This window comes from Phialemonium atrogriseum, assembly GCF_030411735.1.
Source record: "Phialemonium atrogriseum strain 8032-3 unplaced genomic scaffold QBC33scaffold_11, whole genome shotgun sequence".
In the NCBI taxonomy this organism is placed as follows: Eukaryota; Fungi; Ascomycota; class Sordariomycetes; order Cephalothecales; family Cephalothecaceae; genus Phialemonium; species Phialemonium atrogriseum.
This window is the reverse complement of record NW_026848148.1, coordinates 165,872-180,315: the sequence shown is the minus strand read 5'-3', so window position 1 is coordinate 180,315 and position 14,444 is coordinate 165,872. Positions and strand designations below refer to the sequence as shown.

The window sequence follows — 14,444 nt, the reverse complement described above, 5'->3', positions numbered from 1 at the left end:
TTATCTCTAATTATTCAATTGTCGGTCAGAACGACCAAGAACTATTGGCCAACAGGCAACTGTCCCCCATGGAAGGCAAGGTAGCTGGGTACGTCGGGTGTACCCTTTACTGTGTTAGGTCGTACAGTGCCAATTTTTCCGTGCCTAGCTAGCCCTTTGATCCCGCTATGCCTCAACCTCCCTGGCTCTCCCTTCCTCGAGGTCAATATGGAACATTCGACTTCATTGCCATATTGGTAGTGCCGTCAATGTCATAACGCCTCTTGCCACGATGAGGAATCGAGTTGTGCATGAACAGACCATCAGAGATCGCGAAGACTTCATTAAATCAATCGACCCAGGCGTGATTTGCAGTCTGGCTTCGTCATATCATGACAAGAGGCCGTGTAGGATCTTCAAGACAGCCACCCATGGATCGTTTAATGTGTGCCTCTTCGTCGAATTCGATCCTGTGCCAGCTGGGGGAGGGCTTGAGAGATGGGTAATCCGTATTCCATTCCCGAAACGGGTCCCGTGGGTTGATGAGAAAATTGAGACCGAGGTTGCGACCATGATGTTAGTCCTCCACTTGAATGCATATCTTGTCTGACTGTCAGTTACTTATCATCTTTATCTCTGCAGGTACGTCGCTGAGAATACGACCATCCCGATCCCACAGGTTCGCGCGTGGTCTTATGCCACAGAGAGCCCTATCAGTTTAGCCTTCATCATCATGGACTATGTCGAAGGTACGACTCTGGATGCCCTCGAGTTCTGCCGATCGGATATGTGGGGATACAGATGCGGACAGCGAAGTCGGCCTCTTACCCGTGTCTACAATCAGCTTGCAGATCTGTACATTCAACTTCGCAGTCTCGAGTTTCCAAGGATTGGTGCACTTGGATTGCCCACAAAAGAGTCGCCAGGTATCGCGGTCCGTCATCGACCAATGCCAATCGAGGTTATCCTCCAGGAAACTGAAGGTCTCGACCCTACAGTATTCTTTCCGCAAAACACGACGTTCACGACCTCCACGGAATATATTGGAGCGTTGGTAAAGTTAGCCAACAACCAGTTATCCAAGTCAAAAGACCCTGATTTCGACACCCGTAAACGAGACGCGCGGAAAGTTATGTTTGCGTATCAGCAATTCAGCCACTACGTTAACAACTACTGGATCAAGGGGGGATGCGAATCTAACAACGGACCCTTCGTGCTAATGCATGGAGACCTCAGCATGCACGGGAACAACCTCCTATGGGACCAGAATTTAAACCTCGTTGCAGTCCTTGATTGGGAATGGAGCTACACTGTTCCACAACAATGCTTTGTCCCACCAGTGTGGCTAACTGGCTTTGACCCGGAGCCGGTATTCCACCTAACTTACATTGGCCTGCCTCTGTACCAGATAGAGATGACGTATTTTTGTCAGGAAATCGCACGAAGGGCAGATAAGTATTGGCCTTTGTCGCCCTTATCGAAACAGTGGCTTGCTTTGGACAAGTGGCCGCACTACCTGATAGTGATGGCACTTCTCTATCCCGAGACTATCTATGATGTGTGGTGGCACTTCCTTACCTACAAGCTCAATGGCGTCAACAAACGCTCGGTGGAGAGCATGAAGCGACACAATGAGAAAGCCGCGGAGCTTGTGGATCGATATTTTGAGGTGTCGAAACCAGCCCAGGACTTGCTGCAGCGGAAGCTGTCTGAACAGAAGCACTTTGACAAAGAATGCGACGAATATATCGATCAGAACGGGGGACAACCCAGGGACTGCCAATGCCAGAGCTGCCAGAAGCAGAGAGAACATTTCAGGGTGCTACGTAAACTACCATCGCGGTCCCCGCTATCAAACACAATGACAACATCCGACTCATTTGCGTCTCTGGATGATTCCGGCGCCGACAACTCTGGGCTGGAGCAAAGTGGATCCAACGAGTCTGCATCTGCGACATATGGATCGCCGGAGCCAGAAACTTGATAGTCGCATTGCGATGGATATCATGGGGGGACCACCACTAGAAGCTCATACCCCAGCAGGACAGTCTTCGACAGTCCTCGCGCGGGTCAACCATGATAGCATCATGCATCTCGGCTGCGGGAGGGCAACGAGATATAACCCCCTTGGATAAATGATATGGACGGCTCTTGTGTAAAAGTCGGAAGTGGTAGAACCGGCGAGGTTACACGCAAAAGTCCGCCACGACAAAGGCTTTCCAGTGTTCAGAAGAAGATAACTGGGGACGACGCCGAGACCGAAGGCAAACGTGCTTCCGGTTCATGGCAGGGTGGTAGTGCAAGGGTCTACCCACTCAGCGAACCCACAGTCCTAGTGTACCTTGTTGAAGGATCAATTAGTGAGTTGGCAGATCCCGGCCCTTCTACCAATCCTTCAACATGTCGGCTTATGGGAGAGAGGAGACCGGGGAGAAAGTGCGATTGTACTTGGTTGGCTGTGGTTTAGGTTGATACCATTTATATGTGGGCATCATCGGAGCCACCACTGAAATAAAGTATGGCACGTCAGGAACGGCTAGCTTTGGTTACCTAGGTACTGACGTACCTGAATTCGTGGGGTAACCTCCCCCCCAGCACATCATCATTATTACTTGCCGTGAGCCGTGACTGGTTGTCCCCACACTCCAAGACCCGGGATTGGGGGGCAGCCTCCCCTGGTCCAAAACCCCAAGATCGCTTGGTGGAGAATCAACCAGTTCAATGAAGCTCGGTCGATTCCAACCCGACTCCATGTGGGATCGTCGAATCCTGTTTATCCTCCTGTTTACCCGGTGACATTTTGCATCCAAAGCACTGCGGGGCAGTTCAATGGATCAGCGGGGAGATATTGGGAGCTCCGATCTGGTGCCAGCAATCTAGAAACTTATTAATGGCGGAGATCTGCTTGGGAGGTTGGAGGTTGAAGATAGCAAGAAGACGCAGGTGATAATATATCGTCAGTTCTAGATCCTTGCATAGTTGCAGCTAGCTTGCCGTCTCCACGATGCATGCTCTCGCCGTGGTGGTGCTGTGTCTAACGACATTCACCCCCTTCACCCTCGGAAAGTGCCAGCAGAGGAACTCCACATTCTACAATCCTATCCTGCCGGGCTTCCACCCCGATCCGAGCTGCATCTTCGTCCCTGAATTGGATGACACCTTCTTCTGTGCTTCCTCTAGCTTCAATGCCTTCCCGGGCATCCCCATCCATGCGAGCAAGGACCTGCAGAACTTCAAGCTGATAGGGCATGTCTTGAGTCGTCGAGAGCAGTTGCCTGCCCTGGCCGAGACCAACAGGTCTACGAGGTGCGGATCGAGAAACCATGACCGACTTTGTTTTAGACACTGGTTGGCTAACAAATCATGTCGCAGCGGAATATGGGCCCCAACGCTGAGATATCACGAGGGGGACTTTTGGCTCGTCACCACTCTCGTGGACGATGAGCTTCCCCAAGATGACTTCTCTCGCTGGACCAATGTGAGCATGACGGTTCCCTGCGAGGTAGCAGACGATGGCTGAACAGATCTAGATCATATTCAAAGGCAAGGACATCTATGACCAGTCGTCTTGGTCCAACGCTATCCGCTTCAACTTCACCGGCTACGACACGTCGCCATTCTGGGACGTGGATGGCAAATCCTACATTACCGGAGCCCATGCCTGGCAGGTAGGGTGAGTCAGCCCACCGTGATGATTCCTCTGGATCTTCAGGATGCTCATAGTATTGTGTCTAGTCCATACATTCAACAAGCCGAGGCGAACCTGGATACGGGTGAGGTTGGCGAATGGCAAATCATCTGGAACGGAACCGGTGGGATGGTACGTTCTCTAGCCCCGACCATGCGGCTCCGGTCTCTTCTAACCATCTGAACAGGCCCCTGAAGGCCCTCACCTCTACCATAAAGATGGCTACTACTATCTGCTGGCCGCTGAGGGTGAGAGAACAGCGATACCCCTGTCTGCAACCCCGCGACTTACTGTGGCATAGGTGGCACCGGCTTGGAACATATGGTTACCATGGCCCGTTCGAAGAACATCAACGGCCCGTTCGAGGTCGACCCTTCGAACCCGGTCCTCACGAATGCCAACACGACAAATTACTGTGAGTCTGAGTCTGGCAGTGGCAATACAACATGATGATGAACCCGAGAGCTTACATTGCTGCAGTCCAGACACTCGGCCACGCTGATTTGTTCCACGATGCGAATGGGAACTGGTAGGTCCGAGCAATCTTTAGAGATAAAATTGGGAAACTGACGCAGAGAAGGTGGTGTGTCGCCCTGTCCACACGCTCGGGACCAGAGTATATCAACTACCCAATGGGCCGCGAGACCGTCATGACGCCAGTGACATGGCCAGAGGGAGGTTGGCCCCGCTTCACCCAGGTCCAAGGTGAGATGAGTGGCTGGAAGTTGCCTGCGCCTCAGAAGGACATCAAGGGGGATGGGTAAGGGCCTTCTTTTGCAGTTTCTATGTGGACATAAATTAATCTTCGCTAGCCCCTTTATCACGGAAGGCGACGATATCGACTTTGCCCCTGGATCATCTCTCCCGGCACACTTCACCTACTGGCGCTACCCAATTCCAGAGTCATTCGCAATATCTCCCCCCAGCCATCCGAACACTCTCCGTCTCACACCGTCGGTTCTTAATTTGACCGCACTCAACGGAAACTATGCCGGCCCAACGGGACAGACCTTTGTCGGGCGTAGACAGCAGGATAGCCTCTTCACGTATAGCGTCAACCTCGACTTCTCGCCCACCGTCAAGGAGGAAGAGGCGGGGGTGACTGTGTTCCTGACCCAGAACCACCATCTAGACATGGGAGTTGTGCTCCTCCCGGCGAGCTCCGCCACGGCAGCATTCCCCGGCACGAACAAGACCGAGCCTTCCGATCCTTCGGGGCTGATCCCGCACATCCGGTTTAGGGGCATCTCCTATATTCCCGTCCCGGATCCGGTCATTGTCCCGCTGCCAACCGCGTGGGTCGGGGCGGACTTGAGGCTGGAGATCAAGGCTGCGAACATCACTCACTATTCATTCGCAGTTGGGCCGGCCAATGCTTGGTCCGAGATGAAGACAATCCTCTACGCGTCCAATGATGCCGTCAGCTGGGGCTTCACTGGTGAGTCTTCCTCTTTCACTCCCCAGCCTCGTATCCACGGCGAGTCTGCTGGCTCCAAAAGCAATCAGGGTAGTCAGCAAACTAATTTCCCAACCCTCCCATTTGTAGGCACGATCCTTGGCATATATTGCACGAGCAACGGTGGTCAGGGGAAGACGGAGGCGTACTTCTCCGAGTGGTCGTATCTTCCCCAGGGGCAGTTCAGGAACTAATGGCGAGCGGGGAGGGCCAAGCGACGTTATGAGATATCGGGGCTGAAACCTTGGGCGCAACCTATGATTAATCGATTGGATCAAGAAAACCCCCCGAGCCTCAGCCGCAATGTCGCGGGCCACGCGAGGCATCGGACTTAACCGCTCGCAAAGCTCAAAATAGACTGTCACCGGACAACGATAGAAGGCGCAATCGCGCAACGCTTTGCTGTTGCTTGAACGCCAGTGGAGGCGGTGTCTAGCACTAAGTTCGTGTGTTGGGCTAATTCTCTCCCCTCGAGGGGTATCTCCCGTCACACACACACTGCCTTAGCCTGTTAGCTATTGCATCTAGCAACCACCTACATTCCATAGTTTCTAATGCCAGTTATCCTTAAAATGTTCAATGAACTCCCAAGGCTATGGCAAGTGGTAAATAACGACGGCCTAGGTGGCGTGGCGGTGTTGTGATTCGTGTCCCTACCAAATACGAACCAGGGTTGGGTGGAGTGGCATTGGTGAACCTGAAATTGTGAAGTCGTACAAGCAAGCCATTGCTGCCACACAAACTTGCCCGTTTGCGTCCAGCTTTGCAAACAAAGAATGAGTAGGACCTGATTCGATAGTTACGATCCCAGCCACAACGCCCCGGCGGCTTGGGTCCTGCACTTGGATGTCATCTTGGCTGGGTTTGGCTATAAAGCCCAGTCGCAATCCCCTTCTAAGTTTGGTTATGTACCTTCGAAGGTTTCCAACTAGTCTCTCGTTTCTCCATACCCCTACAGATCTCGAAAGTAACAAGACCAGCTTTTGTCAATCGTTTTACCTCTATCCGGCCCCGAATCTCGCGGGTCAATATGAAGTTCAGCCGGACTCTCAATATCCTCCTGGCTGCGGGCCCTGCTCTGGCATCTGCCTCCAGCGACGGGCTCTTCCGCCGCGACACTGGGAGCTGCAACATCCATCTCGCGACTAGCAATGGCGGGCGGAAGGTAGCCATTGTTCTGGACTCGTCGGGCTCCATGTCCATCACCGATCCGGATAATCTCCGAATCCAGGCCGGCAAGGCTCTCAACAACCAGTTGGTCCCTGCCTCTGCAGCAGGCGGTGGGAAGCAGGCTGATCTGGTCACCGTTGTCGAGTGAGTGACGACACCCCTGACCAGGAATCGAGGGAAATATCCCTTGCTAACTTGAGTAGCTTCGACGATACCGCAAGAGTCATCTACCCGCTTGGAGACCCAGCCGGCGCCGACAGCTCCTTTGACGAGATCGACAGCTCAGGAGGGACCTACATCGCCGAGTATGTACAACCCCAACCAACCCTCCTTTTCCACATACATAAACTCCAATACTGACAAAGCCCCCCCAACCACCAGCGGCATCCAAAAGGCCGTCGCGGAGCTGACCAAGCCCGGCAACGACCCCACGGCGGACCGCTCCGGCATCGTCGTGCTGACCGACGGCGAGGACTCGGACGTGGCCGGGCTCATCGTCGAGGTGGAGGCGGCCGGCAAGGCGGGGATCCGGGTATCGTTCGGCTTCCTCGCGCCGCCCGACGCCTTCTTCGAGCCGGACCTGCTGGCGGCGATCCTGCGGACGGGCGGCTCGTACGCGTCCTTCGAGACCGCCGACGCCATCCAGTCCTTCCTCTTCCTGATCCTGTCCAACGGCCTGACGGCCCGCGACCACGGCGCCGGCGCGGAGCAGCCGCTCCTGCCGGGCATCACCGTCGCCAGGCTGACGGGCGGCGCGTCGGTCGCGTTCGGCTACGAGGCGCAGGCGGGCGAGGCGCTCGTCTTCACCGTGGAGTCGCTGTCCGGGCCGCAGCTGGACGCCGAGCTCGAGGACGCGGCGGGCAAGAGCGTGGGGAAGAACAGTACCTCGGGGGCCGCGGGCGAGCCGGCGGCCATCACATACACGGCCAAGGCGGCGGGGGCCCTGAAGCTGGTCGTGGGGGCGGCCGAGGGCAGCGCCGCCGGCGGGGAGGGCGTCTTCCAGGTGTCGCTCAACTCGTCGCTCGGCATCTCGGGTTGCAACCTTACCACCACCCCGCCGCCGGACAACTCCACCGGTACCGATAATACTACCGTGACGGGTTCGCCGCCCACCGCGCCGCCCACCTCGCCGCCTACGCCGACTGCGACGCTCGTCGTCACCGCGGCTGCGGCTAGGCTTGGGACTGCCGGGTTCGTTGCCGCGGGTATGGCCTTGGCGGCTGCTCTGATCTGATGACCCGGTTCGCTGGGGTCTAGGTTCGGGATGGATTCGATGGGTTCTCACGCATGGTTATTTGTTTTGTCGTGCTTTCCGATATGCTTCTTTTTGGGGCAACTACCTTATCATGGGTAGTCCCGTTTGTGATTTTCCGGGATACAGATTGAACGAGGCAAATAAATGGGCCATGTAACCAATATGAAGTCGATATTACCAGCAATAGAAATTGTCCTATGGCTGGCAAGAAACCGTTCCAAATTGAAGTTGGGATGATGAGTGAGCGCGTGTCAGGTACCTGCGTGGCATCAATGGCATCCACGAGACTCTCTCTCTGTTTGGCTACAAACCCCGGCCCTGTAAGTAAATAAGTGCAACGCTGCTCATCCTTGAAGACGCGCCCACATGCAAACAGGTAAAGGCAGCCTTCCGGGCGGGCGTCATCAGATAAGAAGGATCTCGGTGAGATGATCGGGGAATTGTGGGGCCTCAGACGGTGACCGGTTATCAATACGGACACGGATAACAGTTAGAATGATACGGATTCGGAAGCATAGCATGGCGCCAAGGCTGGTGAGAATCGATGTTTGCCACTTGTGTGGAATCGCGTCTTGGAAGAATCGGATGACGAATGGATTATCCAATGCTCACTCAAGCCGAGCTTACAAAGACGCTTCACCCGACCGATACCGGTTGAAAGCCCGAAGTGGGACCATATAAGCTCCGGCACCAGCTCTTTGCGGGCCGTACCTCTACCATGCCCTGTTATAACGCAAACCACCCCCATCTCGAGTTTTCCCCGTTACTGTGAAGCAGTCGCAACATTCTTCTCAGAGGCCAAATCAGTAGTGATTCCTTCCCACTTGAAAAGAAACTCTTTCGTCAGCGTCATGGTCAACATTACCTATCCATCGCCATTGGCGGGGTATGAGAACTCACCCCCCCTTCCGGAAGAAAAGGCCGAGGATGGGAAGAGCTACAAGAACCCGCAGACTGGTGTTTTGAGCAGCGCCTACGAGAAATTCCCAGAGCCCCTAGATAATGGGAGGAGAGGCGGGTTGTAAGTAACTTCCCCCCTCTGAGTTCCCGTCCATCACCATCACGCCGCTCACAAGGGGCCACAGCGACGTGCACGTCTACTACCTGCAGAGCAACGAGAGCCAGACAAAGTACGCCCAAGAGCTATGGGAGCGGATCAGGAGGGAGTTCCCCGAGCTGCGCATCTACCGCGTATGGGACCGGCCGATCGGCCCCCACCCGGTTGCCATGTTCGAGGTGAACGTCCACACGCCGGCGCAGTTCGGGGCCTTCATCCCGTGGCTGGCCGTCTGGAGGGGGCCCCTGTCGGCCCTCATACATCCAAACACCACGGAAGAGGGGAGCCACGGGGAGATTGAGGAGCGGAACCATACGGAGCGCGCGACCTGGATGGGCGAGAGATTCCCGCTTGACACTTCGCTGTTCAAGAACCTCAAGTAGAGTCCTGATCATGTATTTGATTCCCGAGTTTATTGGCTGTTTCTAGGGCGAATCTATGGTTTAATAATATCAAGGCCGTTCCCGAAGTATGCGTAACTCAGTCTCAAAGAAACTCTTGCGAATCGCGTGCACCGCAGCCGAGGTCCCCCCAACTGACTACCTAGTCCATCTGACCTGCTGTATAGCAGCGGCAATAAGAGCTGATGACAGTGTGTGCGTACCCCAGGCCTGTGCACTGGTTCTTGACCATGTTCGGGGCCCCGGGGAAATCGTCGAAATACGGATCCAGGATGGCAGGTGGAGCGAGGACCGAAGAGCACCAGCTCGAGTAGCTCGGCTTCACCCGATCCGCAGCCTTCCTGAAGGCACGCCAGCAGTCATTGGTCGGGCAACTCGGCGGCGGCGTCGTGATCGCTGCAGGCGCGCCCTGCTTCTCGCCGGTGGTGGTCGCCGGTGGCGGGTGATGAACTAACGTCTTCCTTGGGTCTGCAGTCTGAGTCGGTGGCGGCGGCGGCGGCTCCCTGAACGGAGGGGCGAGTTCGGCGTGCATGCAGTACCAGTAGTCGGCGAAGAGGTTGCGGGGACAGTTCTCGTACCCGCCAATCTGTGGGTTGAGACTCAGAAGGGTGGGGGTGTCCAGACCGTGCTTCTGGGCCAGCGAGTCGCAGGTGTCGCCGGGGATGGCCATGGCGAAGCCCTCGCAGTTGCTCGGAAACCCAGACTGTACGGGCGAAGGCGTGAAGATGCCCGGCACGCGGCCAAAAGCCACCGAGCTGAAGATGGCGGAGATAATGTAGATTATGGTCTTCATCACGGTTGATGATGGTAATTTCCTCTTTGGAAGAATCTCTTGGATGTGATCAGTGACGAGGAATGTGTGGATTGAATATTGTGAACGAGTCGTATTGAGATTGAAGTCTGGGTCCGTCTTCTGTTGATATAGACATCGCCGAACCATTTTACCATTTACCAAGGGCAGATTGCAGAAGAGGTCTTGATAGCAAAAATAGATCGAGTTCATGGAGAGGTGAAAGAACTCAATAGCTATTCAGACTTATTTAGACCCGAAAACTGAACTACACAAAGAACCGTGCGGCCCAAATTGTGAAAGACAAGCAACTGAACCTAGAATGTTAGCCTGAATTCAATGTTTTTACCATATGGGTGATAATGGATTTCCTCGAGAATCCCTTTGACGATGCCGTCACGCACCACACGGAGTCATTTTGGAAACTGCTCTTGGGACCATGTGTTCCTGCCAGGACAGTAGTAACAGCATATCATTACTCGACTGGGTTACCTGATACGGTATGTCGGCCCATTTTCTTTGATATTTGTCTCATCGCGGGATGGCCAACTCGTATGGACGACTTACACGGGATCTTCATCAGTCGTCGGCGGCAATGGTGGTTGGAGTTGTGATATCAAGCACCCACCCAGACACGGATTAGTCAGCTATCGCGTTTTAAGGTTCTACCAGCCAAGAAATTATGGCGTCCTTGGCAGCATGTGCTCATTTCCCTCTGCAGCCCATCTATTTTTGAGTCTTGAGGGTTCGATGAGGCTTGACCGTTATGTGTACATCAGACGTGGAGAAGAACTCGGTTTCGAGATGTCGAAGAGCCTATTGAGTCTTGGTCGAATTGCGCATTCCGTGTAAGTGTCTCGTGAGCAGCAAATATTGAGAAAGATGTTGTCCAAGTGATCCCTGATCGCACAGCCCACAGCCGCATAGCCGCATAGATGGGTCAACCTTGCACTACGGAGTTGGCAGAACCGTCTTTGGATTTGGACCTCGATTCTTCCAGTGGGTAGACGGGTCATATATAAGCCCGCGACCAGGGCCACATGGCCCCTTAGTGCTACGCTATTCAGGGACGGTTCGGCTTGTTGCCAGGCTGGGCTGTTTGCTATCGTTCAACAGTCGTCCTGCCCTGCGAGTTCTCGCATTGGGCAAACTAGAATTCTTTCATGATTCCGTACCTTCGAAATCCATGATCCAGCTTTGAGGAACCCGGATCATGGTGTTCGCAGTGCAGTCGCGTTACCGATAGATCGCTGCGTCCCCTGTCAAGCGTCACTTGACTTCCTGCTTGCCTTAATGGGAGACATGGGGGCTTAAGGGCTTAGTTTTCCAGCTGACAGGGGTCCGACAGGTTCACTAGTACCAGATTGGACCATGGCTCGCATTTCCTGTGATGCATTCTCGCGTACCAGCGTCCTCGTAACCTATCAGAGGAATAGGGAGACTCCTTGTCCGTGTGGGGGAGATGGATGGGCTGGGCGTCTGAGCGACAAGGCAATACCGTAGGTAGCCCAGGTCTCGCGCTCTTCACCGGAGATTCCCCTCGCATTCCTTTCCATTGTGGACTTCGGTGTTGTCGGCTGCCATGTTTGCGGTATTGACCCTGAACGTTTTATCATCGCTGCTTTTATAAGACAGTCACTCCTTTGCCATCTCGCTCCTTCATTATCGTAGCCGGATCTCCAAGATGCGGCCTTCACTTGTCCCCTGGGAGGTTCTTCCCCTCGGGTTCAGCGCTGTAGTACTCGGGGCGACCACCGCAGAAATTGTCTACGTGACCGACTTGACGATATTCACCGCCCTGGTATGGTATTTTCTTGACTCGAATTTGGCTCGACCCTCTCCAGAACTGATTGTTGTTGTTCCAAGGCACCATGTGCGGCGAGCGCCCTCTCGTACGATGTAATGTCGCAGACATATTCCAACTGCCCCGAAGCCGTCTCGGACCTGCAATCATGTGTCTGCACGAAGAACCAGAACTCGGCTTCGATATTCACAGCCCTTTCCAGCTCGGTCAGCTACAGTTGTGGTTCGACTGCTAGTGACGACTTGGCTTCCGCCCAAACTGTGAGCCTCTCGGCCTTCGTCTGGCCGTTCTGTTGCTGATGCCCTGGCAGGTCCTCAGCGCATACTGCAATCAGGAGGAGCCGCAACCGACCTTCCCACCGCCGTCCGTGCTGGTTACCCAGTACATCACCGATTTCCCCGAGATATCCTATCTGGCACCATGTGCCGCATCTGCGCTTTCATACGCTATCCTGTACGTCGTGTTGCCCTTTCAATGGTGCCGTTCCGGCTGTGGCTTTGCGGAACTGAACTAACTGCCAACGTGTCCGTCCTTCAGGAGTATGGTGTGTCTTACCGGAGCGACCCAACCTGCTGTGTGCTTGGGTGCGAGACTGACCAATATCATAGACATACAATTACTGCCCGTCCGATGCCACAGCTTTAGCAACATGCGCGTGCGGGAAGAACCAGAATTCGTTGAAGGTCAGCCAGATCATCAACACTTCGGCAAAGTACTCGTGCTCCTCGCACAGCGCCGATATCGCGTCGGCACAGGCTGTTTTTTCTGCGTACTGTAACCTGCTCAAGGGCACCTCGTCCTTTCCCAAGGCGTCCGCCCCCCCAGGCGATAGTGAGTTTGGCCGCCTTTATCCCGGGGACCTCTTGCCGACCCAACGCTTCATACAGAGTCTCTAACAGCAACGCCTAGTGTCGTACTACATCACTGCCTTGCCACAGTTCAGCAAGCTTGCCCCGTGTGCTGCGTCGGCTCTATCGTACGCCGTTTTTTCGGTAAGGGGCGAGAAAAATCACGGGCGGGGCCCAGAGGTCCCGTCTGAGGCGTGTGTCCATCTATCTGACTTGGGTCGATCTAGCAAACCTACAAGCTATGCCCTCATAATGGGCCCCAGGATGTAGCATCGTGCGTCTGTATCAAGGGAAGCATGTCGAGCTCTATTACGAGCAGTATCACCAGCAACGTCAAGTACTCGTGTGATTCCACTGCGAGTGAAGATGTATCTTCTGCCATCGAGGTGAGCACGGCTTGGTTCAACGCCATTTCAGCCACACTAACGCGTTGTTAGGTCTTCGACTTCTACTGCAGCGCTGCAAGGGCCGAGGTCACAGCCGCCGGTGTGACAGAGTCGATAGCCGACAATTATCCCACGGCTGCGAGCGGGAATTCCGCAGGCAGTGGAGGAGCGAAGCCCACGGGCAGCGGCAGCGGTAGTGGCGGCGGCGGTTCAGCGGGCAACTCTAATGGAGGCGGGTCGAAGGGCGGGTCGAACAGCGGCACGATTGCGGGCGCAGTTATCGGCGTTGTCGGCGGTATTGCCCTGATTGCCGCCATTGTGTTGTGCCTCAAGCGAAGGGCGCACAAGAAGTCAGACGAGGACGCAGTTGCAGCTGCAGCTGCAGCAACAGGAGCAGCAGAGGCCGGGGCAGGGGCAGCAGCGTTCGCCGGTCCCTATAACCCGAATTTCCCACCGAACGCCGGCAAGCCGGAGCTTGGAGGAAGCATGGTCAGCGGGATGCCACCCCCAGCCAGCCCGTCACCGAGCACGCTCAAGGTCGCCGGCACCAACCGCACGGATAACGTGTCGCCCGTCTCCGCTCACACCGGCGGGTGGGCAGCACCCAATAGACCGGAATTGTATGGCCAGGGACAGGCTTACCCACCGATGCCGAATAACGCCGCCGAACTGCAAGTCCCAGCCGGCGCGTACCCTCCGCCAAATAGACCCGAGTTGATGGGCCAAGCTCCCGGGTATCCGCCATCGCCTAACAGACCCGAACTCATGGGACAGCAGGCCCCTCCGCAATATAACGGGTATCATGGCGGACAAGCCCCCCCCCAGGAGGCCTATGGACAGCAAATTTACGAAGTCCCCGGGCAACCCAGGCCGGTGTACGAGGCCCCGTCCCAACCAGTGGTTTCACCTGGACAACCGCCAGCCCCTGGGATGGGTTGGCAAGCCGGCCCGGTTGCTAACTACCACGAACTGGATGGAAACCACGGACAACCAAGGTGACATGGGCACACGTGACATATGGCGAGTCAAGAGCCCAGAAAACTCCCAGAGTGATATCGATATAGAGGAGGAATTTATACCTGCGGTTGAGGACCAGAGGGTTGTATTTCAGGGTCATCTGTATCATGTAAATACTTCGAGCACTTACATGGCGAGACTCCGGGGTAGAGAGCCGTCATTATACCATACTTTCTAATACCATCTGAGGTTCATAAAGATACAGGGCCAATGGGTTGGGTCAAAATCGTCCTCACCTTCGTTTGTATGTAGCCTTGCAGTGGTCGTGTCGTTTAGAGGCGGGGCCGGGCGCGAAGGGCTCGAGTGGATTGAGGAATGACCATATTACTTGCTTTCAATTTTTCAAATTCCTACTATCCAGGTACCTTCCTACATACCTACATACCTAGAGTTAGCCTCTTCGTTGCTATTGTTATTCGGATCAAATAGATAGCCACTTATCACTTATTCAACCCCAACCCGCAAACCCAACGGCGGCGATTCGAGCCTTCTGATTGGCTGCTAGTTTGTCGTTTCCTTAGACACCAGGCCAACAGCTCAAAGTGCCCCACAATAGGATAATACTAATAAGATGGACCCCTGGACATAGGTGA

The 14,444-nt window shown here is 54.9% G+C and overlaps 6 protein-coding genes across 6 annotated transcripts; 5 read left to right on the top strand and 1 right to left on the bottom strand.

The window, feature by feature from the left end:
- Positions 1–178: 178 nt before the first annotated feature.
- On the top strand, positions 179–2,244 carry QBC33DRAFT_52603 (uncharacterized protein). The gene is made up of 2 exons (XM_060426867.1): positions 179–555; positions 622–2,244. The coding sequence occupies exons 1-2, from the start codon at positions 272–274 to the stop codon at positions 1,961–1,963; spliced, it is 1,626 nt and encodes a 541-aa protein (XP_060283877.1). The 5' UTR covers positions 179–271; the 3' UTR covers positions 1,964–2,244.
- Positions 2,245–2,983: 739 nt separating this feature from the next.
- Positions 2,984–5,317, top strand: QBC33DRAFT_451074 (glycosyl hydrolase; the record flags this gene model as incomplete). The annotated part of the gene is made up of 10 exons (XM_060424594.1): positions 2,984–3,285; positions 3,352–3,457; positions 3,510–3,652; positions 3,715–3,799; positions 3,855–3,915; positions 3,969–4,082; positions 4,148–4,196; positions 4,248–4,427; positions 4,480–5,105; positions 5,214–5,317. 10 exons carry the CDS (start codon positions 2,984–2,986, stop codon positions 5,315–5,317), a joined length of 1,770 nt encoding a protein of 589 aa, XP_060283876.1.
- Positions 5,318–5,735: 418 nt separating this feature from the next.
- On the top strand, positions 5,736–7,785 carry QBC33DRAFT_585579 (uncharacterized protein). The gene is made up of 3 exons (XM_060431442.1): positions 5,736–6,437; positions 6,497–6,598; positions 6,675–7,785. Exons 1-3 carry the CDS (start codon positions 6,154–6,156, stop codon positions 7,525–7,527), a joined length of 1,239 nt encoding a protein of 412 aa, XP_060283875.1. The 5' UTR covers positions 5,736–6,153; the 3' UTR covers positions 7,528–7,785.
- Positions 7,786–8,073: 288 nt separating this feature from the next.
- Positions 8,074–9,073, top strand: QBC33DRAFT_536910 (DOPA-like domain-containing protein). Its single transcript, XM_060427753.1, has 2 exons — positions 8,074–8,569; positions 8,634–9,073. The coding sequence occupies exons 1-2, from the start codon at positions 8,400–8,402 to the stop codon at positions 8,986–8,988; spliced, it is 525 nt and encodes a 174-aa protein (XP_060283874.1). The 5' UTR covers positions 8,074–8,399; the 3' UTR covers positions 8,989–9,073.
- On the bottom strand, positions 9,074–10,015 carry QBC33DRAFT_536908 (uncharacterized protein). The gene has a single exon (XM_060427752.1). It carries the CDS (start codon positions 10,007–10,009, stop codon positions 9,149–9,151), a length of 861 nt encoding a protein of 286 aa, XP_060283873.1. The 5' UTR covers positions 10,010–10,015; the 3' UTR covers positions 9,074–9,148.
- A 1,131-nt stretch (positions 10,016–11,146) lies between these two features.
- QBC33DRAFT_52559 (uncharacterized protein) lies at positions 11,147–14,304 on the top strand. The gene is made up of 7 exons (XM_060426831.1): positions 11,147–11,597; positions 11,663–11,860; positions 11,911–12,060; positions 12,209–12,431; positions 12,510–12,592; positions 12,676–12,834; positions 12,886–14,304. The coding sequence occupies exons 1-7, from the start codon at positions 11,481–11,483 to the stop codon at positions 13,831–13,833; spliced, it is 1,878 nt and encodes a 625-aa protein (XP_060283872.1). The 5' UTR covers positions 11,147–11,480; the 3' UTR covers positions 13,834–14,304.
- The last annotated feature ends 140 nt before the right edge of the window (positions 14,305–14,444 follow it).